The 21,713-nt window shown below is 40.5% G+C and overlaps 4 protein-coding genes and 1 long non-coding RNA gene across 5 annotated transcripts in view; 2 read left to right on the forward strand and 3 right to left on the reverse strand.

The window, feature by feature from the left end:
- Nucleotides 1–4,704: 4,704 nt before the first annotated feature.
- LOC110060242 (uncharacterized) lies at nt 4,705–9,589 on the forward strand. The gene is made up of 3 exons (XM_020766995.2): nt 4,705–5,060; nt 6,581–7,380; nt 8,134–9,589. The coding sequence occupies exons 1-3, from the start codon at nt 4,705–4,707 to the stop codon at nt 8,472–8,474; spliced, it is 1,497 nt and encodes a 498-aa protein (XP_020622654.2). The 3' UTR covers nt 8,475–9,589.
- A 619-nt stretch (nt 9,590–10,208) lies between these two features.
- LOC149112557 (uncharacterized) overlaps nt 10,209–21,713 on the reverse strand; it is a 14,183-nt gene continuing 2,678 nt past the window's right edge. Inside the window, exon 3 of the long non-coding RNA XR_016207485.1 lies at nt 10,209–10,887. This is a non-coding gene — a long non-coding RNA (uncharacterized LOC149112557). The remainder of the gene's footprint in view (nt 10,888–21,713) is intronic.
- The window catches only part of LOC110060309 (uncharacterized), an 18,333-nt gene continuing 7,030 nt past the window's right edge, over nt 10,411–21,713 (forward strand). Inside the window, exons 1-2 of the mRNA XM_089290430.1 lie at nt 10,411–10,480; nt 10,590–10,946. Of these exons, the coding sequence (XP_089146556.1) occupies nt 10,467–10,480; nt 10,590–10,946 (371 nt within the window). The 5' untranslated portion in view covers nt 10,411–10,466. The remainder of the gene's footprint in view (nt 10,481–10,589; nt 10,947–21,713) is intronic.
- LOC110060308 (uncharacterized) lies at nt 14,266–16,619 on the reverse strand. The gene has a single exon (XM_089290431.1). It carries the CDS (start codon nt 16,617–16,619, stop codon nt 15,432–15,434), a length of 1,188 nt encoding a protein of 395 aa, XP_089146557.1. The 3' UTR covers nt 14,266–15,431.
- LOC110060307 (uncharacterized) overlaps nt 17,035–21,713 on the reverse strand; it is a 5,650-nt gene continuing 971 nt past the window's right edge. The window contains exons 1-6 of the mRNA XM_089288810.1: nt 20,715–21,713; nt 19,707–19,860; nt 19,131–19,517; nt 18,777–18,899; nt 18,122–18,188; nt 17,035–17,653 (exon numbers count right to left, since the gene is read on the reverse strand). The exon at nt 20,715–21,713 is cut by the window's right edge and continues 971 nt beyond it. Coding sequence (XP_089144936.1) covers nt 17,037–17,653; nt 18,122–18,188; nt 18,777–18,899; nt 19,131–19,517; nt 19,707–19,860; nt 20,715–21,713 — 2,347 coding nt within the window. The 3' untranslated portion in view covers nt 17,035–17,036. The remainder of the gene's footprint in view (nt 17,654–18,121; nt 18,189–18,776; nt 18,900–19,130; nt 19,518–19,706; nt 19,861–20,714) is intronic.

Genomic DNA, 21,713 nt, shown 5'->3' on the forward strand with positions numbered 1-21,713 from the left:
GGCAACGCGTCGCACTCCTCGTTCTCAGTCCCCGCGAGCTGAGCGTTCTAAAAGGTGGGATGGGAAAAGGGGAAGAAATCTTGGGTAGTGCTCGTCGGGAATTTTGAAAAGAACCCCCTAAGAGGTACCAGGATCCCGCTATGTGGGCGTGGCTTGAAATTTTTTTCACTCCCAAGAGGTACCAGTTCAAAACGGACAACATCAGAGGGGGCCCTTACAAGCGACCAAACGTACGCCTTCAGTACATACATGCATGCATGCATGCATGCATGCATGCATGCATACATACATACATACATACATACATACGTTTATTTGATAAGTAGGTTTGAAATAAGCAACTGTACAGCTGATGTGGACCTACTACTACTACGTCTAAATGAGAGAAACAAAAATTTACAATACAATTGTCATAAAGCGACTCATACTATACAATAACGATAAGAAGAGTGATCCGGAATAAATTAAAAATACCTAAATTCAGAGTTCTTATTATAATTTACAGAGCATTCCTTTTGAAAACTGATGTCTCTGACATAGGTCTTGATTGATTTTATCTTTTTTTTAAAAGAGAGAGGGTTTTCAAGCTGTTTGACAGTGTCAGGTAAAGAGTTCCAGGCAATTGCAGCTCTGTGTTTAAATGCACGACGACCGTGTTCGGTTCTTGGCCTATATACAGCAACATTTAACGATATCCTAAGAGCTCCTAAGACTATAAGAGGAAGCGTTCTTAACAGCTAGACCATTTACATCATCTAAATCTATATTATAAAAAGCTCTATGCGTTATATTTTGAATACGAGAACAATAAAAATATCTTAATGGCATCCAATTTATATTTATGAGTACTGTTTCGTCTTCCATGTCTCTTGGTAGTTTGTGGGTAAGTCTTGCTGCTCTGAGGTGGATTAGTTCTAGATCTTTCATCAAATAATCTGAGCAAGAGCCCCACACAGCCATACCATATAATACGCTTGGGATTACTGTTTTGTAATAAATTGTTTCTAGTGTGGCTTTTGGTAAAAAGCTTATGCGTCTTAACATTTTAACTTTAGAGCTGTATGAGGTAGAGACAGATTTTACATGATTGGCCCAGGAGAGTCTTACATCAATGGCTATACCAAGACATACAGAGAAAGATCTGTATTCAATGGTTTTGTCTCCCCAGACTAAATCCTTCAGAGGGCCAATAAAGGGTTTTGTATCCAAGAGTAATGCATCACATTTCCCTTCATGAATAATTAATCTATTCTTTTGGCACCAGGTTTGTAGCTGATCTAATATCACCTGGAGGGCTACAGCAACCTCACCAGTAGTATTACCAATGGTATAAATGGTAGTGTCGTCAGCATACATGTAAACTTCGCCACTTCTAATGCTGTCTGGAAGATCATTTACATAAGTAATAATTAAAAGAGCCTAGGTCCCACCAAGGAATCATAGGCGTATTGTTCATTGACTTTAGGAAAGCCTTTGATTGTGTCGATCATGTCATTCTGGGTGAGAAACTTAAGGCACTGGGAGTGTCAGAAGATATGTGGATATGGCTGATGGATTATTTAGCAAATAGAGGCCAATTGACACGAATAGATGGTGCATTTTCGGAATCTAAACCTGTAAAAATTGGGGTCCTATACTTTAAGCCCATCGTCCAAGGCTTCTTTCCACACTTCAGTTACGTGCAAAGAAAGGCTTTCTGTAGAATGACCCTTCCTAAATCCCCATTGTCTATCAGATAGGAGATTGTGAGAGGTCAAATGATTATCAAAAGATCTACAAACTGCCCTTTCCAAAATTTTGCTAGGAACACTTAGGAGTGATATAGGTCTATAGTTATTTACATCTAGCCTGTTGCCCTTTTTGAAAACTGCAGTTACCTGGGATTTCTTCCAACTGATAGGGAATTGGCAATCTGCTCTGCTTTTCATACAAAGTTGGGGTGTATTGTCGTGTCTGCCGCTCAAAATGGCAAATTTGAGCGATTTGGTGGGTTTTGCGACAATACATAACAACTGAGGTAGGTTTACATTTATTCTGAACATAGACATTACCGTGCTGGGCTCCTGACATTTAATACTCGATATAAGTTTACGATATCAACACACTTTAATATTCTCATACATTTCTTTATATTTCGAACATACAAACAGACACGCCGACTGTATGGGCGTCCTGTGACAATACATCTCCTATCATATTTGTTTTCGGCTCAACACCCTAAAAGGTAGGTAAAAGGTAAAGTCTGCGTACGAGCCAAGTGGCCCATCAGGGCGGAGCTTATCCCGGTTTCTGTAGCATGAAGTGACTAGGAGTATTTCTACTTCCCCCTGGGTGGGATGCTAGTCCATCGCAGGGTTACCCCCAGCATTAAGTTCGCCGGTACCCATTTATACACCTGGGTGGAGAGAGGCACTGTGAGAGTAAAGTGTCTCGCCCAAGAACACAACACAATGTCCCCCGGCCAGGGCTCGAACCCGGACCGCTCGATCCGGAGACGAGCGCAGTAACCACGAGGCCACCGCGCCTCCCTAAAAGGCACGCCGCAAAAGCTCCCACTGTGGACCTTTTGAGGCTGAAGTGCCTATTAAAGAGGTATCTAAACCGTTTTTTAATCCCTATAAGGTACGACGGGTACCCCGCCCTTTTTTTTTTTTACATGATTTCTCCTTTCCTCGCCCGGGTTATGGAGCTCTTCCTCTTTGACTCCAGCTACAAATTCCTTCTCTGTTGAAACATACATATATGCTTTTTCTCAGGTTGCACTTTACTCCTTTTGAAGTGTGGGCTACAGGCGAACATCGTTGCGTTAATAGTCCTGATATATGCTGTTTCTGTCACGTTTGTTATACTTTGTTTCTCTCGACTTTTTAGCGATCTACTATCTACTGCACACTGCTAGGCTACTCACTATTTACAATAGAACAGATAGTGAGTACCGTAACCAATCAGAGAACAGCATTCGTCATAGAATACTAATACTGAACAGACACCCGGCAACACCCGGGGGAGGATACTCCACATATATCCGCAAGGAAATAGAATTTAGAATTTATATATAGTTCTATATGGGGAGGCTCCGCCCCGAGTTCCAACCCCTTGAAATGAAATGATACAGCTATAAGGCACGTCTGTTCGTAATAGATCCTTTAAAATAACTAAATGCCAAAGTTCTTCACCCTTTCACATACCTGAATTTGTGAAATCCCTGCCGTTTCATATACCTGAAGCCTGAAAATGGTACCCCTTTCGGGCGGAGCCTCCCCATATAGGCCACTATGGGGAGTAACCCCCCCCCCCCCGCCGGCCCCGGCGGCAACATTGCATCTATTTGTTGTTTATTGCGTGCGACGCTAATCAGATCGCGTGAGTTACAGTTTCGTGTCCTCTGACTAGTACAGTACAGTGATAGTGCAAAATAATATTCAGCTTGGTAATTTCAAACAAGTTGAGTACAACTTTCCGCGTTTTATGGTACACTAGATAATTAGGAAGGATCGTAATTTATCACCAAACCACTTAATTATCATATTGGCTTGCGAGCATTCTTTTCAACAATAAGACGCAAGCGGCCAGTGGAGCTTGCATTGACATAAACTTGCAAAGTTATGCTTCGCACTTGTTGCACTCCTTGACCTGGAACTAATAGCTTGGCTTATCCTTTAAGAAGAGACGAACTGAGCACTCGCACGATGCATTCGTTGTGTCTACAAATCAATTCGACTGTGAAGCTGGAATCTTATCTGTTTGATTAAATCGCGTAATAATAACGAGATGACACAAAGTTCTGTTGCCAATTAATCTTAGTGAGAAATCCCGGCGAGAAACAAAGTTTGAAGAATAATACCCCCCGTCATATAAACATTACGGTGAATAAGTCATGACAGCTTAATGTTTTTAGTTCCAGTACAGTTGTTGGGCTAATTATTTCATGTACGGCACTTTAATGAATACAATTGTACTGTATAAATTGTACAAATTCTGACAAGCTATGTGCAATAAAGGGGGAAAGCAGCTCTTAAGTGCTGTCATTTTCCAAATGACGATACTTGCATATTACTTATCATTACTATTGGTGAATTTTCAAATAAGGAGCTAAATAGTCACTCGAGAGCGCAGTTCGTGATCAAAAACAATTAGTTACTTTTTCGTACATTAGTAACATAGTCACGCGATCCCGTATATTGGCTATATGAAGTATGTGCGGCGGCATAGGGTATGGTTTCTTCCCAAATCTATCCAAAATTTACGGGAGTACCCCCCTCCCTGGGATAAAATGATATCTTTCAGGTATCAAATGAAGCTTCAGCTACGCTTGGAATGATATAGTTTAAGCATTTGATTTAACATGGGAGTTCCTCTAAGGTAGTATTTTAATTAACGTCTAAGTCACTAATCTGAGCAACACGATGATATGACAGGGCAACAACAAAAAGGCAATTACATAAAACAATTCACATTAGCTTCGGGCTTTTGAGCTGATGAGCATTTACGTTAAAAAAAAAAAAAAAACACTCGCGCCACCATCGATCGCGACTCGTTCGCATTCGTTTTCCTGCGCTTTGTGTAGGCTACATGTATTTTCTCTGAGTTTTAATTGGTTCACTGGGGTGTCGACGTAATTGATGATATATCTGTGACTGGCCGCGGAGCGATTACTCTTGGGTTTAGTTCTACGATATTGAATACTGCTCTATCATTCACAGAATGAATACTACGACAAGGGTCGTCCTGATGCTGTTTTTGCTGTTGATGGTGGAAAGATCTTCATCTTCACCTGTGAAGGTTAACAAAACCAAAGTCCTCATCCTTGGCGCTGGACTCGCGGGAATCAAAGCAGCGAAAACACTGCTGGACAAAGGCATCACTGACTTTCTGATCCTTGATGGAAAGAATTACACTGGAGGCAGAATACATGCTGTGCCATTTATGGGTTTGAATATCGAGGCAGGGGCGAACTGGGTTCATTTCACAGATGAAGAGTTCACAGCCCCACTTGTGAAGCTGAAAGATGCCAAAAAGATGAATGGCATTCGTTGTAATTACTCCGACTTTGTTGTGAGGTAAGATAGGTCCTACAAATTCGGTCTGGATAGGTCACGACAACTTCACTGAGAGACAAGAATAGCGATATTTCCACTCGGTATGAAAAGGTAAAAAAGAAAGAAAGAAGGAAAGAAAAAAGAAATAAAAATTGGAGTAATGTGTTTGCTATTATTAAGTCACACGTAAGGCAAGATTTTCAAAATTCCCCCTAGGTCAAAAGTTCCAACATTTTCGAGGTATCAACTTTACCCAGAGTTGTTGTCATAGTAGCTGCTGATTTAGATGTTTATAGAAGGCTAAAAGTTACTAAAATTTTAAAAACCAAAACGTTTTCGACCGTACGGTCATCATCAGTGGTACATGATGGAAATTTAGAATTGTTAGACAAAACTGGTAGAAACCAGGAGTCCACCTTCCAAGGTACGATTCAAGTCAAACGTTTGCTCAGCATAGTATTCCGACATTTGGAAAACCATGTGGAACATTGCAGTATGTTGCTTTGTAATTTTGGTTGCAATGTGACAATGTCCCAGGGGGTACTCCCAGAAAAACTGGGTGGGGGTGTGCGGCCCACTTCGCAAAAGCCTTACCCTATTTATGAACAAAATCTGCGATCTTCCTTACCCTATTTATGACCTGACCAAAAATTTTATATCCTACTTTATGACCGTTACGGCTGGCACAGTTGCCCTTAACATAATTTGCGAAGAGCTTTTGTTGACGTTCTTATCGACAATGATGAAAAAGTAGCTTCTTCTAAAAACATACCTAGTTCAAGAAAAGAGTGCAAAAACCATTCCCTATTTAAGACCAACATGACAAAATCGACACCCTATTTATGACCAAAACGGCTAAAAAACCATACCCTTTGGGGCTGCACATACCTGCATAGCCTACGTAAAGGAGTGCCCCCCGCGGAGGCAATGTGTCGTAACTAGAACCAACAATGTGGTAAGAGTTGGATCAAAATGTCTCTGGGCCATTTAACCAGAGATTAACATCTTCAGGAAGGACGGAGACTGAAAGTGCAACGGACACATCAGAGAATTTAAAATTCCTATGACAAACTTAAATTGAGGATGGGATAATTCTTTGCTTTTCGGAATTAGCCAAACGGCATGAACGCATTATATATGTACCCGGTAGATATTACAGTGAGAGATGGTGTATATCTAATATTATAAAATAATTGAGATACTACGCGCACTCTCATTGGTCGATTGGTTTGTTTAGATGAGAGTATGTAAACACGGTTCCGACGTTTTAGATTCGCGCGTACTTTTGAGAAACATTTTATAAAAGCAATAGAGTACTTTTTCCGTGTTTACATAGCCTCATCTAATCACTCATCAGGAGGCTGCGAGAATTCTCGAAAGTTATGCAAACCCTCGACTGCGTTTCGGGTTTGCCTAACTGTTTCGAATTCTCCCAACCCTCCTCGTGTTTGGATGAGGCTATATAGACACGGAAAAAGTGCTCTATTGCCTAACTGATACTACATAAACCACATAATTGAACTTATTTAAGATTTTCACAGGGACGAAGAAGGCAATGATATCACTGATTTATCAGTTTCCAAGGATTATCATGACAAAGTAGAAGGACGTGTTGAACAATACTTGGAGACAAGGAAGGAGAAAGGGTCTCCAGATATTCCAGCTCGTGTTGGTCTTCAGTTGATGGGGTGGAAATCCGGAAAACAATCCATCAGAAAAGTAGTAGAGTACTTCAACTTTGATTTTGAGTACGCAAAGCGTCCAGAACTGGTGTCTTTTTACCAGGTGTTTGAACGTGGAGAAGACTTTTTTGTTACCGACCGGCGAGGGGTTTGGTTCATGTATGAAGATCTCTACAAACCTTTGACCAACCGAATTCTATTGGGCAAAACCGTGACAGAAATCAAGTATTCTGACACATCAGTTGAAGTTACCACATCCGATGGAGACAAATTTGCCGCAGATTACGCCCTGTGCACGTTCAGTACTGGAGTGCTGGCCAGCGACATGGTGACTTTTAACCCACCCCTCCCTGAATGGAAAAGGGAAGTGATCTTTAAAAACCCGATGTCGGTATACACGAAAATCTTCCTGAAATTTCCAAGCAAGTTCTGGGACGATCACGAATATATCCTGTATGCCTCTAAAGAGCGAGGTCGTTTCCCTGTATTCCAAGACTTGGAAAGACCAGGCATTTTACCAAATGGCAGCAACATTTTATTGGTCACTGTAACGGAGGACGAAGGGAGAAGGATTGAACAACAAGCATACAACGAAACCAAAGCAGAGGTCGCGAAAATGTTGAGGTCAATTTACGGACAGGGCATTCCTGATGCAACAGGTAAGGATGAATAGCTTATCGGCAGCTTAATTAACATGGAGTAACAAGAACCACTTCTATTTGCTCGCTCTTGAGAGTAGTTACACTTAAAGGAGCAAAATACAATTAAATGGAGCAAGGAACAACAGGGGCACAGTAATTAGGTTCTGCTATATGTAAGAGAGGTATACTCCCTAAAGTAGAATTAAGTACAGGTTTTTGATTGGATCGCAAGCTCAAAGCAGGATAACTTAGTCTAATCAGGAGCTCCGCTTTTAGGCTTGGCTAGATCTATATATGATCTACGACGGAAATAGATCATCTACCACGATATGTGTCTCGGTGTAATTTCTGACAAATTTAATTTCGGTGGTAAATTCTTCATCTAACGACTTACAACTTTAGCCAGGTATTTGTGTTGTTCTTGATAGAGCGGTTTTCACTTGAGTGTCGAAAGTAATTTGCCTTTGCTTCTGTTTTGTATCGCTACGCCAAGAGATTGGCTTAAAAAACGTGCGCCATTTTGTCATCGAATCAGTAATAAAACCAAAACCAACTGTGACTCGCTCAAACAAGTTTCCCCTCCCTTCGCATCAGCTACAGGTATTTGCTTGGAGATTTGAGTAATTTAGTGTGTTGTCTGTCTCCTTTGTGATTGGCTACAGTTATTACTTTAATTTTGGTTTTAGGATACTCAAATAAAACCGCGCTATCTAGCATCTCAAATGAATTGCTCACATCTCTTGACGCATTTCGTGTCTTTCGTCTCTTTAGCGATTTACTATTACCGCTGGTCACAGGACCCGTTTACCCAAGGCTCATATTCAGAACCTGTTGTGGGCTTTACTTCCGAGGATTTTAACAAGCTTGGACAGAACCTGGGGCGACTCTACTTTGCTGGCGAAGCGACGAGCAAGGAGTGGTATGGTTACATGCAAGGAGCCTACTTGACTGGAGAAGAGAAAGGGAAATTGATCGCGTGTCAAATTCTCCCAAATGAGAGTGAATGTAAAGCTCCAGAGAAGAAAAAGCCGAAGAGTGAAGCAACGTTTGCAGCGAGATCTGCAGCTGGAGTTTTGGTGTTTCCTTTTTTGTGTTCACTTTTGTGGATGTAAACTGTAGTTTAACAAGACTGTTCGTTTAAGAGACGTTTTTTTGTAGTAACCTACAGAAATATCGTTCATCCGTAGAGTTAGATTGAAGTTAACTGATAGGTTTTATCCATCAATACTTTTGTCAGGTATAAGCCTTCTGAAACTCATTGTTATTACAAATGTTAACCTAAAAAGCAAAGCTCAATAGAGATAACCATTACTCGTTTTTCGTTGCCTGCGCACTCGTTTGAAATGATTGTTTTAGCGTCTTGTGTTATAGTGTGCCAGTATCGACCATCGAACTACAAGTCCTTTTTAGCGGTTTTTGATTTTCCTTTCACATCATCGGAAGGCAAGCTAGCGTTTGGTTATTTTCGGTTGCTATTTCTGCTCTAGTTTAGGCCTAGACTAACTCTTAAGAGTTTAAAGAGGGTGGTAAAGGGGGGATACAGATCACGTTTCATGGAAAATAAAGCAGTCCGTTCACAATTCACGAAAAATACAACATTGGCAGTTCACGCTTCACGGAAAATAACAGAGAACGTTTTGGAAAATCACGGTTCACGGCGACTATGGAAATCACGATTCACGAGGAAAAACATGGCTATTTCACATTTCACAGGAAATAAAAAGGGCCGATCACGGGTCACGAAAATACCCTTTACCACCCTCTTTAAAAGGGAATGTTTTCGGGCAGGAAACCAGCGTTGAACAAGTGAAACTCTTAGTACAAGAATCTAGCCAATCATACCACGTGTCTCCAGAGCCTTCTTTTCCTGTGCCTAGGCCTCACCCGCTTTAGCAGAGGGACAGGTCGCTCTGGGAACGAGAATAGAATAAATGTAAAGCTTTGTGATTACCTTCACAAGAAACGGCTCATTTTCGCCTTGATGCAAGAAACTTCAGAGGGAAAAATGTTGGAATTCACTGTTCGTGGGAAGAACAAACGTGATACGTAATTTAACTGTTTTAAAGTCCCTGAAAGCCACCCTTCTTAAACTCTAAGCTTGTGACATAAGGTCTAGACACTCATGAATTAACCCAGAACTACAATAGCACGAGCTGTTGACATAATGATGTTTTGAAAAAGAAAATTTTCATTCTGAAAATCGAAATAAACGCGTGATTGTCTTTTCTTTTTTTCTCGCCGTGTTTTCTTTTATTAAAAAAATACAAAAATTTTTCCGTGTATTTTTCTATCGCGTTTTATCGGAAACACTCAAGAAACTTTCAACTGGAAGGAGAATCTCGAAAAAGCTGTGGAAACACTCGCCACCGGCTGCTCGTGTTCGGACAGCATTTCTTGTTCTCCTAAACTCCCATTCGTGTTTCTGTAATTCGATAGTAGAAACACGGAAAACGCTTTCTATTTCTAATTTATATGAAGAAGAATAGTTGGCGTAACTTGGCTTAACTAACGTAAAGTAAGATACTATTACAAGTTACGTGCCCGGGGAACAGTGCTGCCTGGATCTCTGCGCGCAAATTTGTTGATAATAACGACTAATAATTGTTCCGCACCAGCCTGAAAGAAAACAATATTTTTAACCGTCAGGTTTTGTTTGTTTCAGTGAGTTTGCTGATTTATTTGACCTTTCTGACCCGTGACGTGAGGTTGATAGGCACTGAAATCTTCGGAACCACCCAGTATGCAAAAATCACTAATCATTCGACCGTTGCGTGTGACAATATTTGTTGCGTCGACCCTGCTACTATACACAGTCAAATTGGGAAATCATAGCGCCAAACTAGGTATTTATCATTGTGTTTTTATTCCACATTCTAACAAGGTGCAGGTCAAGGTATAATCTGAGAAAAAAATTGGCTAGGCATACTTATGCGACAATAACCCCCAGGGAATAACCCTTCCACTCGCGAAGACAACCTTGGGTCAGTCAACTAAACGATGTCATAACTTTTAAGCTTAGCCGTGCACGAAGCTTCGTGTTGAACAGCGAAAAGCATCTAACAAAACGAAACGAATTTAAACCGAACTCTTCCAAAACTGTGGGGATGCAAATTAAGTCGTAAGTAGTTTAAGAATGTTGACAGCCACTCATCGGAAGGATCGATCGACTCCTCGCGCTCGGCTAATGTCACATTTTTGCTCAGGTTGTTTTGGTATATTGTTTACAGAATGCACATCACGAGAATTACGATCTTGGTTGTGATGCTGTTCGTATCGGTGGAAAGATCTTCACCTTCACCTGTGAAGGTTAACAAAACCAAAGTCCTCATCCTTGGCGCTGGACTCGCGGGAATCAAATCAGCAAAAACACTGATGGACAAAGGCATCACTGATTTTCTGATCCTTGATGGAAAGAATTACACTGGAGGCAGAATACATGCTGCGCCATTCGTGGGTTTGAATATCGAGGCAGGAGCGAACTGGATTCATTTCACAGATGAAGAGGACACGGCGCCACTTGTGAATCTGAAAGATGCCAAAAAGATGAATGGCATTCGTAGTAATTTCTCCGACTTTGTTGTGAGGTAAGATAGGTCTTACAAACTCGGTCTCAGGGATAGGTCATGACAACTTTATTGAGAGACAAAAATGGCAATATTTCCACTCGACATGAAATGATAAAAAAGAAAGAAAGAAAAAAACATAAGAATTGGAGTAATGTGCTTGCTATTGTTATGTCACACGTTCGGCAAGATTTTCAAAATTGCTCCGAAACCGATGAACCACAAGAATTTCCTGTTTTAAGTTATTTACTTACCATTGAGTTTCGCGCAGGAGTTTCCTCTTCTCCCTCTCAGCTAACTCCAACTTACGTCTAAAGTTTAGGTCAAAAGCTCCAGCATTTTCGAGGTATCAACTTTACCCAGAATTGTTAGATAATAATGTTAGAAACCATCAGTCCACCTTGCATGTTAGTACGAAGGTGCGATTCAAGTCAAACTTTTGCTCAGCATAGTGTTCTGACATTTGGAAAACCGTGTGGAACATTGCAGTATGTTGCTTTGTAATTTTGGTCGCAATGTGACAATGTGTCGTCACTAGGCCCAACAATGTTGTAAGAGTTGGATCAAAATGGAGGGAAGGACGGAGACTAAAGCAACGGAAACATCAGAGAATTAAGAGAGTGTCTCTGAAAGGGATGTGTCGAAAACGAAGACCCAAAAACGAAGACCGAAGACCTAAGACCCACCGGTCTAAAACGAAGACCCTGTGGTCTAAAACGAAGACCCAGCGGTCTAAAACGAAGACCCACTGGTCTAAAACGAAGACCCTGTGGTCTAAAACGAAGACCCACTGGTCTAAAACGAAGACCCTCTGGTCTAAAACGAAGACCCATCGGTCTAAAACGAAGACCCACCGGTCTAAAGCCTTTTTTTTCTTCAGGAAAGACCATACACTAGGCTAAATTGCTTTCGTTTTTGTAGCGCATAAATTAAAATGTCATCTGAGCGCGCGGCAAACTTTACAGTTGCTTTATCTCAGTCGGTACAACGTGTCAAATTGTGTAACGCAATGAAATTCCAACAGTATAGAAATATACGTTTTAGTGACGATTTTAGTATAATTTGTCGTCACCAATATTCTATTTTTCAAATGCATATGAGCAAATTATGATGAGGTGACTTCATTACTTTGCTTTACTGTACTTATCATATAAAGGCGCAAAGGTCCACTGTGCGTGACTCGTAAATTTATTGACCACGTGCTACAAGAATTTGATTTTCCCAGGAAAATTACGTTATCACTCTCACATTCTTCAGGAAAATACTCTACACTAGGCTAAATTGCTCTCATTTTTGTAGCGCATAATTGAAATGTCATCTGAGCGCGACAAACTTGATAGGTACTTTATCTCAATCGGTACGTGTCAAATTGTGTGACGCGATTAAATTCCAACAGTACAAAAATATACGTTTTAGTGACGATTTTATTTCGTCACCAATATTTGTAATTGATGATATATTGGCCAAGTGTAAAAACGAACAACAGTTACAGAACTGTTGCGGTTTTGATATTTGTCAAAAGTGTCATACACCAAACTTGAAAATTTCATTTTAATCTTATCATACAAACTAGAAATCTTATTACTTTGACTTTTTACAAAACAGACTCTTAATTTTGTATCAGATCACGTTTACATTTCAAAGGCTTGTGCCGTTATGGCTGTTCGAGAACGCTGTTGCGTACGTCAAAAGATGACTTATCTTTAAATTGTTGTCAAATGAACAGTTCCTACATTAGATTAAGTGTTCATTTAAATGTGTCGGAGTTTGAGTAATAATTTTTGTTCTGATAGCACAGCTCAGATGTTTTTGCTACTTTAATTAATAGGGCTCACACTGGTGCACTTAAGGTAACCCTAGGGACACCTGCATGACCTTTCACTACAACAACAACAATCAGGAGCCCACGGGCTCCTGCAACAATTTATTGGTAGTTCCATATATAGATGGCAAAGCTCAAATAATAACAAAACTACGAAAGTTAAACTACTGTGTTAAGCCATTTGAATCAAGTTATAAAAACAAACTAATCACAAAATCGCTCATATTCAAGAATCCTTTCTATGTAAATATATCTGTTGTAATCGCAACCTTTCTGTTGACGCTCGAAATTTGTGTCCATTTATATCATGTTTATAAATGTCTTTTGAATACTTACGTACGCATGATTCGCATATGGGGCAATTCGCTCCCGACCAAAGTTTTCAATGTGTCGTATTTTATGGTTATATTAAAAAGTGCAACTTGGCACACAAAGCGTGAAAACTCACCAGTCATTACAAGATCACAAAATCGCAAAATCGCAAATTAAAACAGTCGAAACAGTAACAGTGATAGTAATCATGACCGGAGAACATGAAGCACTGCGAAAACGAAAAAAAATATTGTCTGTTTTTGAAGCCCTCATTAAGCTACTTTCAACTGCCCAATAGAAAGCTCTAAACGACTCTTTACTACACCTTTTGCTGTTCATTTACAGAAAACAAACATTCATTTGTGTCCAAATTTCTTTCATTATGATCATTAAACTCTCATTAACACCAATATGACCTTCATTTGCGCGTAAGGAACGTTCAAGAAAAACATTTACATATGCATTAACATTCAAAATCATCAAAAGAAAAACAATACCTTCATTTGACATTCATTGACTGTAAATGTATTTTCATTTTGGTCGAAAAAAAATTCGTTGTCACGAAACGACAATCATTTACACTTTACGACATTCAGTTTTCAACAAAAGACTTTCAATAACACAATTTGCATGAGAACTAACATTCAATTGCATTATTATGCAACCATATCCATGAAGGTAACAATCTTAAATACGGTGAGACATACATTACCGTGTTTTCACCTAACGTGAAGAGAAAACAATCGCCCATTAGCGTAATTCTTTTGAACAGAGATATCTCGCCCAATTTTCCTCGAAAATTTGATTATAGAACAAGGGACCATATGTACTTTTTTCAAATCATAATTTCACAATCCTCCCCTTGCAGATATAAATTCGGCCACTTACGAAACTTTTTGCGTACAACTCAGAGGGCGCACTACAGTATTCGTGTGACATACATGTACATGTAGTGACAGTTCGATTTGTCCAGAAATGCCACGAAGAAATAGAATCGCATTTGAACACCGCGAAAGGATAGTCAGGGCTTTTGAAGATGTCAACGAAGACTATTTACTATTTACTAGTGTGGCAATTGAAGGATAAATCGTTCAGCGAATTTGATATTCTATCTTTCAAAAATAAATGTTATTATGGTTGTAATGTTTGTCTCGCCGCATTAAAGATTGTTACCTTCATGGATATGGTTGCATAGTAATGCAATTGAATGTTAGTTCTCATGCAAATTGTGTTATTGAAAGTCTTTTGTTGAAAACTGAATGTCGTAAAGTGTAAATGATTGTCGTTTCGTGACAACGAATTTTTTTTCGACCAAAATGAAAATACATTTACAGTCAATGAATGTCAAATGAAGGTATTGTTTTTCTTTTGATGATTTTGAATGTTAATGCATATGTAAATGTTTTTCTTGAACGTTCCTTACGCGCAAATGAAGGTCATATTGGTGTTAATGAGAGTTTAATGATCATAATGAAAGAAACTTGGAAACAAATGAATGTTTATTTTCTGTAAATGAACAGCAAAAGGTGTATTACCACTTAAGCGTTCCCTGATAAATGATGAATTTCGTGAAGGCACTAGAGGAACAACAGAAATGCAATAATGCTAGTCAATCGTCACGAAATTTGCAAGATCACAACTGAAACTGTAACAAATAACTATAATCATTATAACGAAGACGTGAACCTCTCCAAGTCCAGTAAAATGATTGCTTCTTTTCTGAAACCCTAAATCACAACTTTTAACTTAATAGGCTGCTTTAAACTATAAGAGGGTAGGGGGTGAATAGGTTCGGGCATGGACGGATTTGGCCTTTAAAAGCGACCAGACTGCAGACGTTTTCGATAAAAGAGCAGATTAGCGGATTTCACAAATGAGGCGGATCGCCGAATGGACCGGAATTAAGTGGTTCCTACGGATCTTTGGTCCACCTTGGTTGGTATGTTGACGCTTTTGCCGTTTTTGTCGATTTTTGGGGCCATAATGCGCTCCTTTAGTTGAACGCCATTAAATTAATGTTTTGGGTTATGCTGCAACTTTAACTTTCGCGTAAAAAGGTATTCTTGAAAGATCAGCCTCAAAAAATCAAACATCTACAGTCCATTGCGGTGACTGTGTACCGTCCGGATAATACACAGAGGTTTTAAGTTATTTGTATCCGGATTTAAAAGAACATATAGTGGCGGATCGACGGATGTGGCCAAAAAATTAGTCCAGGCGAGTTTACATACTCCTATTCACTCTCCTCTTAGCACCCAGCGCAAACGCTCTTTCTGCTTAGATATCTAGGTTGAATTCCCGCCTGAGCAGTTCCTTGTGTGATTCTTGTAGTTTACCAATGGTTTCCTCTGGAACATTGATGTACTGGGATGTTATGTAAGGGAACCTGGGCTTCGAACATTTCTGTAGGTCTGGATGGTAATATCGTTTTCCCTCTTTGTTTGTGGCCACTTTGTTGTCCCAGTCGCCCTCTTTCGGAAAGTACCACCTTTCTTTGTGCTCCAGTACCAGATGAAAAGGGACATGCCGTTGCCGGTGGCAGAAGTCCACGTTGCATGTCTTACATTTCTCAGCTTGGCTTCTTCTGGAAGAAGGCGCACCACGAAAGGGTTGTCATTGTGGTGTATATGGGTGTACAGACCTTGACTGCTTTGCTTTTGAACTTCTGCTGGCGTGGTTTGTTGTTTGGGGGGGCGATATTTAGTTTTGTTTCGGCCTCCCTTTTTCCCGGCTCTTTGCTTGTCGACATTGGATTCTACCAGAGCTGTTTTTGCGCACCTTGGCCCTGATTTCTTCGCAACATGGTTTAAGTGCTTCTCAAGAAACCCTTTCAACTGAGCGACAGCAATAGAATGTTTACAAATACTATCAAATTTGTAACTTGGGCAATTGCAAGATACGAAATTTGTGTTCACAGTACACTGTACTCTACCGTTCTTAGCGTGTACTGCAGCGACTTCGACTTTGTTACTAGTAGAATGTAGGGTTGGCTGCTCCTGGATGGCAAGAGGGTGGTTTACTAGCAGCAGTGTGTTTTCCGCAACGTGCTTTGCTGTAACCGATTTGTATCCCATATTTTGCTCCAGAAATTTGGCAACATCCACGGAGAACTCGGAGAATTCTTTCTCTGGTAGTTGGGTGGGTATGTTGGGCTCAGCAATGCGTTTGCCCTCGACTGCTTCCTCCACTGATATTTTGTTCATGTCCGCGACACATTTCTCCCTTTCTTCGGGTGACCATTGAAACCAGGTGTCAGTTGAGACCGCAAGTTGTGACACAACCTCGGAAAGTTCGTACTCTTCACTTATTCCAGCAATGGCCAAACGTAATTCTTCCTGCTGCTTTCGGTGAATTTCTTCAAACACTGATGTGGTAAACTCAAGTTTGGTCAGTCCTCGGTCTTTCACATTCTCACTTGAAACAATATCCTTCTTCAAACTGGACATCACGTGGTTCATGGATTCTGATGGCTTTGTGTATGAGCGGACTGGCTTGCCGTCGGGACCGTCTTCTAGCCCAGCACGGCGTCGAACCTTTGCAACCACGTTGTTCTTCATCATCTCGTAGTTTGATTCTAGATATTTCTAGAACTTGCATTCATATGCGTCATCCTTGCCAAGCACGCCTCTTTCCTCCCTGTCAAGCTCCTCTTTTGAGGCTTCCAGTCGTCTTTTCAGGTCTTTTTTGTCCTCTGCATCCAGAATTCCCTCTTTCTTTCCCTTCACCTTGTTGATAAAGGTACTCTGTTGTTTTGTGGTGCAGATACCCAGTGTCCTTAATTTCTCTTTGCAGTTACCCTCAAAGTGTTTGAAGCAGCGTAGGTGTTTTGCTTTAGGCATATCTGCACTCCAAGCTTGGATCAATGCCTCTTCTCCGTCAGTCATGAAACCCCTTGCCTGATCCAGATGTTTGAAACATATTTGTTCAACTTTGAAAAAAGTGTAGCACTGTGCTATTCAAAATGCTAGATACCTTTGTCATGATGATGTTTGACTGCTGTCCGTCAATCCCTCGTGGATTTTCTCTAAAGTGCTCTTTGCTGTTGGGTGAAATGCGCGCGACTGGCCTTCTTTTCGGTTTCCGTGAGGTTGAACTTCGATGTTCACGGTGTCTTCTCCTGAGGTAATATGGTATTGTAACAGACAAGCATCATTTACAGTCTTCCCACTCTTCGATGTTAGAAGAAATATTGAACGAACAAGATTTGGTGATGCCTTGTTTCTTTTGGAATTGATCGTCAAGTGGTACTGCTTTTCGTCATGCAAAGTTTCTTTCTTCTTGGTGATAATTTCAAAACTGGTGTCGTTCTGGTTTACTTCACAAGCCACTTTCCAAACACCGCATCGTAGCAGACCGTTGTAAACTCCATTTCGGTCAACTTTGATATCCTCCCAGTTATTCAGCTTGCTAATGTCGATAAGGAAGGACATGTTTTGGCGTACTCCCAAGGGTTGTCTATCGCACATTTTCACATGAGGGGCTTGTCGTAACAATACATCCACTGCTTGTTTCGGCTGGTATCGTTCTTTTCTCCCCAACTCAAATATTGGCTTGTCTTGTTGGTTGTTGAGGTACTTCACTTGTGGGGATGGCCCTTCAAGAGTAAACGAAAAAAAGCCGTGTCAACCTTAAACGAAATAAAACGTTTAACTTTTGTTCAATGTGAAAAATGTTACAACTCGTATTATATTTTCTTTCCAGACTGTTACCTTGATTTGTAAACTACACCATGCAAACCTCAGAAGCATTTCTCATCTAATCCGACACCAATTTTACTATTTTTTTACATTGTGGGTGAGTGCCTGCACGTGCAATATATTTCATGCCCTGGCAATGCCATGCTTTTGTGGGATAGTCACATACTCTGCGAGTTAGAAAAATGATTCAAAGCTGATTCTAATTATCTCGAAATCTCCGTAATTAAAGTGGACCTGTTGCTACGCTTTCTTTTTAATAGGGGTACCCTGTCAAGAAGGGTCACTTGAAATTCGCCCTATCACTGTCCGCCTTCTCACCAACTTTCAGTCTCATTTGCCATGAAATTCTGGAGTGTATGTCATACCTCGGACTTCAAAAGGATTTTGGCAAAGTCCATCGTCGCTGGAGTGTCCAGTTTCAGCGGTCGTGTCCTGCAAAAATATTGCGGGTATTTCATAGCTTATCCTCTAAGTCAATGTGCGATAATAATCAAGATGGAGTTTTAAAACGAGATAGAGGAAGGGGCAGAGTGCAAAGTAATCCACCGAGAGAAGGGAGGACAAATCTCAATTATTTAATTGAAAGTTTAGGGGACAAGATCTAATTTTAAACGTTCACGTGTTTTGTTTTGTTTTTTTTGTTGTTTCTTTTTTGCTTTTTTTGTTTCGTAAACTGTATGGAAAAATAGTGTAGAAGGAACTGTAGGTGAGTATGACATGTTTGAAACTATTAAACTTTCATCAGACCTGTCTATTTTGCAGCATCTTGTCAGGCTGGTTTGTATAAAAGCTAACGATCCGCATTTTATCAAGTCTCTCCAGCAATCTTTACCCGTACTGGGCAGTTAAATGTAATTAAGCAAATTTGCACGCATTTTAGACTCAACCCCTCTTGATCAAAATTTCAAATTCCCTTGAAAGTCAAGATGCAGTTTTCGCGTTACCAAAAAATGCGCTTCTTAGTTAAACCTACGTTACAAAACTTATGGACTGCATGGCACAGAGATATATTATACTTACATTACTGTTAGTAGGAATTCTATTACTGGTTTGCCAAAGCGATCCCTTTACTGCACTGGACTGGGCTTTAGGGCTGGTGTCACGGGGCCGCTTCTTTGTCGGAGCATGGTTGTCGACTGTTCTCTGAGAAAGGAAAGACCGCGTAAATTTATATTGTTATACGTTATACTACTTTCGTAGAACAGACAAAGCAAACGGGAAGCTATCCTCTCGGATCGATCCAGTCAACCAAAAATTGTGATGAAATTTGTGATTCCACAGTTTCCCTTCTCCAAGGTGTGTTACGTGTTACATTTTTAAACATTTGATGACATTATTTAAAAAAAAAAAAACGTAAATGTCATTCAGTCTCACCTTATCGTGCAAATGACCATAAGCTTCTCCTCTCAAGGAACCAGCGTCATCCTCTGGGTTGTCATAATCCCTCATGTGGACTGCATCTACCTTTGGGCAGTTTTGACTGGAAGGTGCGCTTTTATTCATGTCTGACGATGATGACTCAACGACGGGAAGTATGTCACTGTCTCCCTGATCAAGCTGAGTGGCATCTCTTCCTAATCGCCTCCTTGATTCATTTCCAGTAACAGCAAGTAGCGAAGGAAAACTAATTTTGGAACTTGAATCTTCATCTGTCTGCATGGCCTGTCCAATGGGGCGTTTACTAGTTGTTGTCATGGTAACATCAACTGGTGAAGGTGAGTTCGTTGTGGGGTCACATTTACTTCTATATGGATAACATCGGTGACGTCAAGTTTTCCGGTCACAGATGTGCCGTCAACCACCGTGCAAGGAGAGAAACTCTGGCCATTTCTCTCTTTCATCATATGCGAAATCTCTTCGAGGACATTTTCTTCCAGTTTCGTTGCTTACGGCACGTGAAGTGAGGGTTTCACACGCACCAGAGCTTTCATCAAAATCAATAGAAGTTACCTCGGGCTTGCCATCTTCGCGTAAAGCGCGTTTGTTAGAACCGGAGAACAGCCTGTGGTGATCAGCGGCAAATGAGATGTTATCCTTGTTTATGTGCGCCCTTGCGTTGTCTTGAGGTATGACAGGCTCTTTTTGCGTCTCTGAGTCCGCGAACCTACACAGCAGTAATTGAAAAAGTTGTCGCTTCTTAGATAATCGTCCTTACCTAAGCTATTAATCAAAGTATTACCATCAAACGAGTCCTTGATATGTGAAACTAGCAAATTACAAGTAATAGTTTATGATGCTTAATGGTCAGAGATCCTCAAAGCAAATGCAAAACGAAAACAACTTTGAATGTACAGGAATAAAGTACTTTTTCAACACCACAAAAGCAACGTAAATTAGGTTGCAAGCATATTTGAAAAAAGTGTAGCACTGTGCTATTCAAAATGCTAGATACCTTTGTCATCTGACAAACGAGTGGTTGTAAAAATAATACTAAGAAAGGGAATAATAATGATAGCAAAAATGATAACTATGATAAATAATAATGACGAAATGATTATAATGATAATAATGATGACCATAGCTATAATGATAATAGACCATTTTACAGTTGTCTGTTCAGTGACCTGGCCTTTGAATGGCAGCGAGGCTGCAGGTAACCTTGTTTTGATACAGACCTCACTGCTTTTGTTGTGTAAATCAAGTTGTTCTTATGCTAAGTAGTTTACATTTAAATGAGAAAAGCGGTGAGGTCTGTATCAAAGCAAGGTCACCTCCAGCCTCGCTTACATTCATAGGCCAGGTAACTAAGCACACAACTGTAAAATGGCCTATTATAATGCTAATGATATTGATAATGATTATGATAACGGGTAGTCTATCTTCAAAGGAGGTTTGTGCGGTACGGAAAAGAAACTTATGAAAACAATACAACACAATTCTAAGTCGATATCGATATCAAAAACACAGGTTGGATTCTACATTAATCAATATTGTTGTCAAATAAAGAGGGTCACTTACTCTGCCCTAGGTGTAACAACTGCTAGTGACTTAACATCTCCGTGGTACAGTCGCTTCCAAAGCCAACAGCAGAGAGACATCCAAACTTCCGACGAGTTTTCTTTTCCAACAATTATCAAACTGTTACCACTCCCGGGTCTCAAGGTAACAGGATGAGTGTCAATCAAGTATGGTTTGCCATTGAGACAACCAATTGTCAGGACGAAAGGATTACTGGTGAATATTGCAGCAAAGCCCGTACGTCCAAGTTCACAGAGTTTCGAATGTAACTTGTGCCTTCCTTCGACAGAAAAAACTCCATCGGCAAACGGCAATTCTTCCGAAAAGTCATGAAAAGCCTTGATGATCTTTTTGTCCAGGAGGATGTCATAAGCCTCTACGGGATCGTACATTTTACTAAGGTCGCGAAACGGATTTATTTTCTCAGGTAAAAGCCATATGGTGTCTTCCGTAGTACCAGCTACTTTTGCGAAAACATCACCTTCTGTTCCGATTTCTGTCAGGATCGTGTCTACGATCTTCACAGACAGAAAAGCGCATGCGTTGGTTCCATCATTGCTCAGGACGGATCCCACCTGCAATGCCTCTTCGTGACCAGCTTCGTGGAGGTAAGTGGCAAGTTTCTGATCAAACTGTTCTACAGCAGTAGCTTGACTGATCTTTAATGGGATGACGTCGAAGTCTTTTTCCTCTCTACTTAAGATGGTCGCTGCTTTGTCTAAGGACAATCGACTCTGCCGGTTGAAGTTGACGCATCCCTTGTACACCTCCTCTAAGGCACACCACACAGTAGCACGTTCGACTTCATACTTTTCATCTGGTAAGGGATGTTTTCCTCTGCGCAGTAGAGAACTGATGAATCTTTTAAGTTCATCTTGACAGCCGATATTTCCTTCTGATCGAACCTCGACTAAATAGGGACATTTCAGGCTAGGGTTAATCAATGAAAAGAACACCATTACCAGGGCCCATAGATCTGCTAGTATTAAATCGAAAATA

This window comes from Orbicella faveolata, unplaced genomic scaffold, assembly GCF_042242905.1.
Source record: "Orbicella faveolata isolate gen_17 unplaced genomic scaffold, um_ofav_v1 contig_2, whole genome shotgun sequence".
NCBI classification, from domain to species: Eukaryota; Metazoa; Cnidaria; class Anthozoa; order Scleractinia; family Merulinidae; genus Orbicella; species Orbicella faveolata.

What these genes read in the sequence shown, in the direction of transcription:
- LOC110060242 (XM_020766995.2), top strand. Translation starts at nt 4,705, where the DNA reads ATGAATACTACGACAAGGGTCGTCCTGATGCTGTTTTTGCTGTTGATG. An exon ending in TACTCCGACTTTGTTGTGAG is followed by an intron (nt 5,061 to 6,580) that starts GTAAGATAGGTC and finishes AGATTTTCACAG; the next exon opens with GGACGAAGAAGGCAATGATA. An exon ending in GGGCATTCCTGATGCAACAG is followed by an intron (nt 7,381 to 8,133) that starts GTAAGGATGAAT and finishes TCGTCTCTTTAG; the next exon opens with CGATTTACTATTACCGCTGG.
- LOC110060308 (XM_089290431.1), bottom strand. Translation starts at nt 16,619, where the DNA reads ATGATGAAGAACAACGTGGTTGCAAAGGTTCGACGCCGTGCTGGGCTA.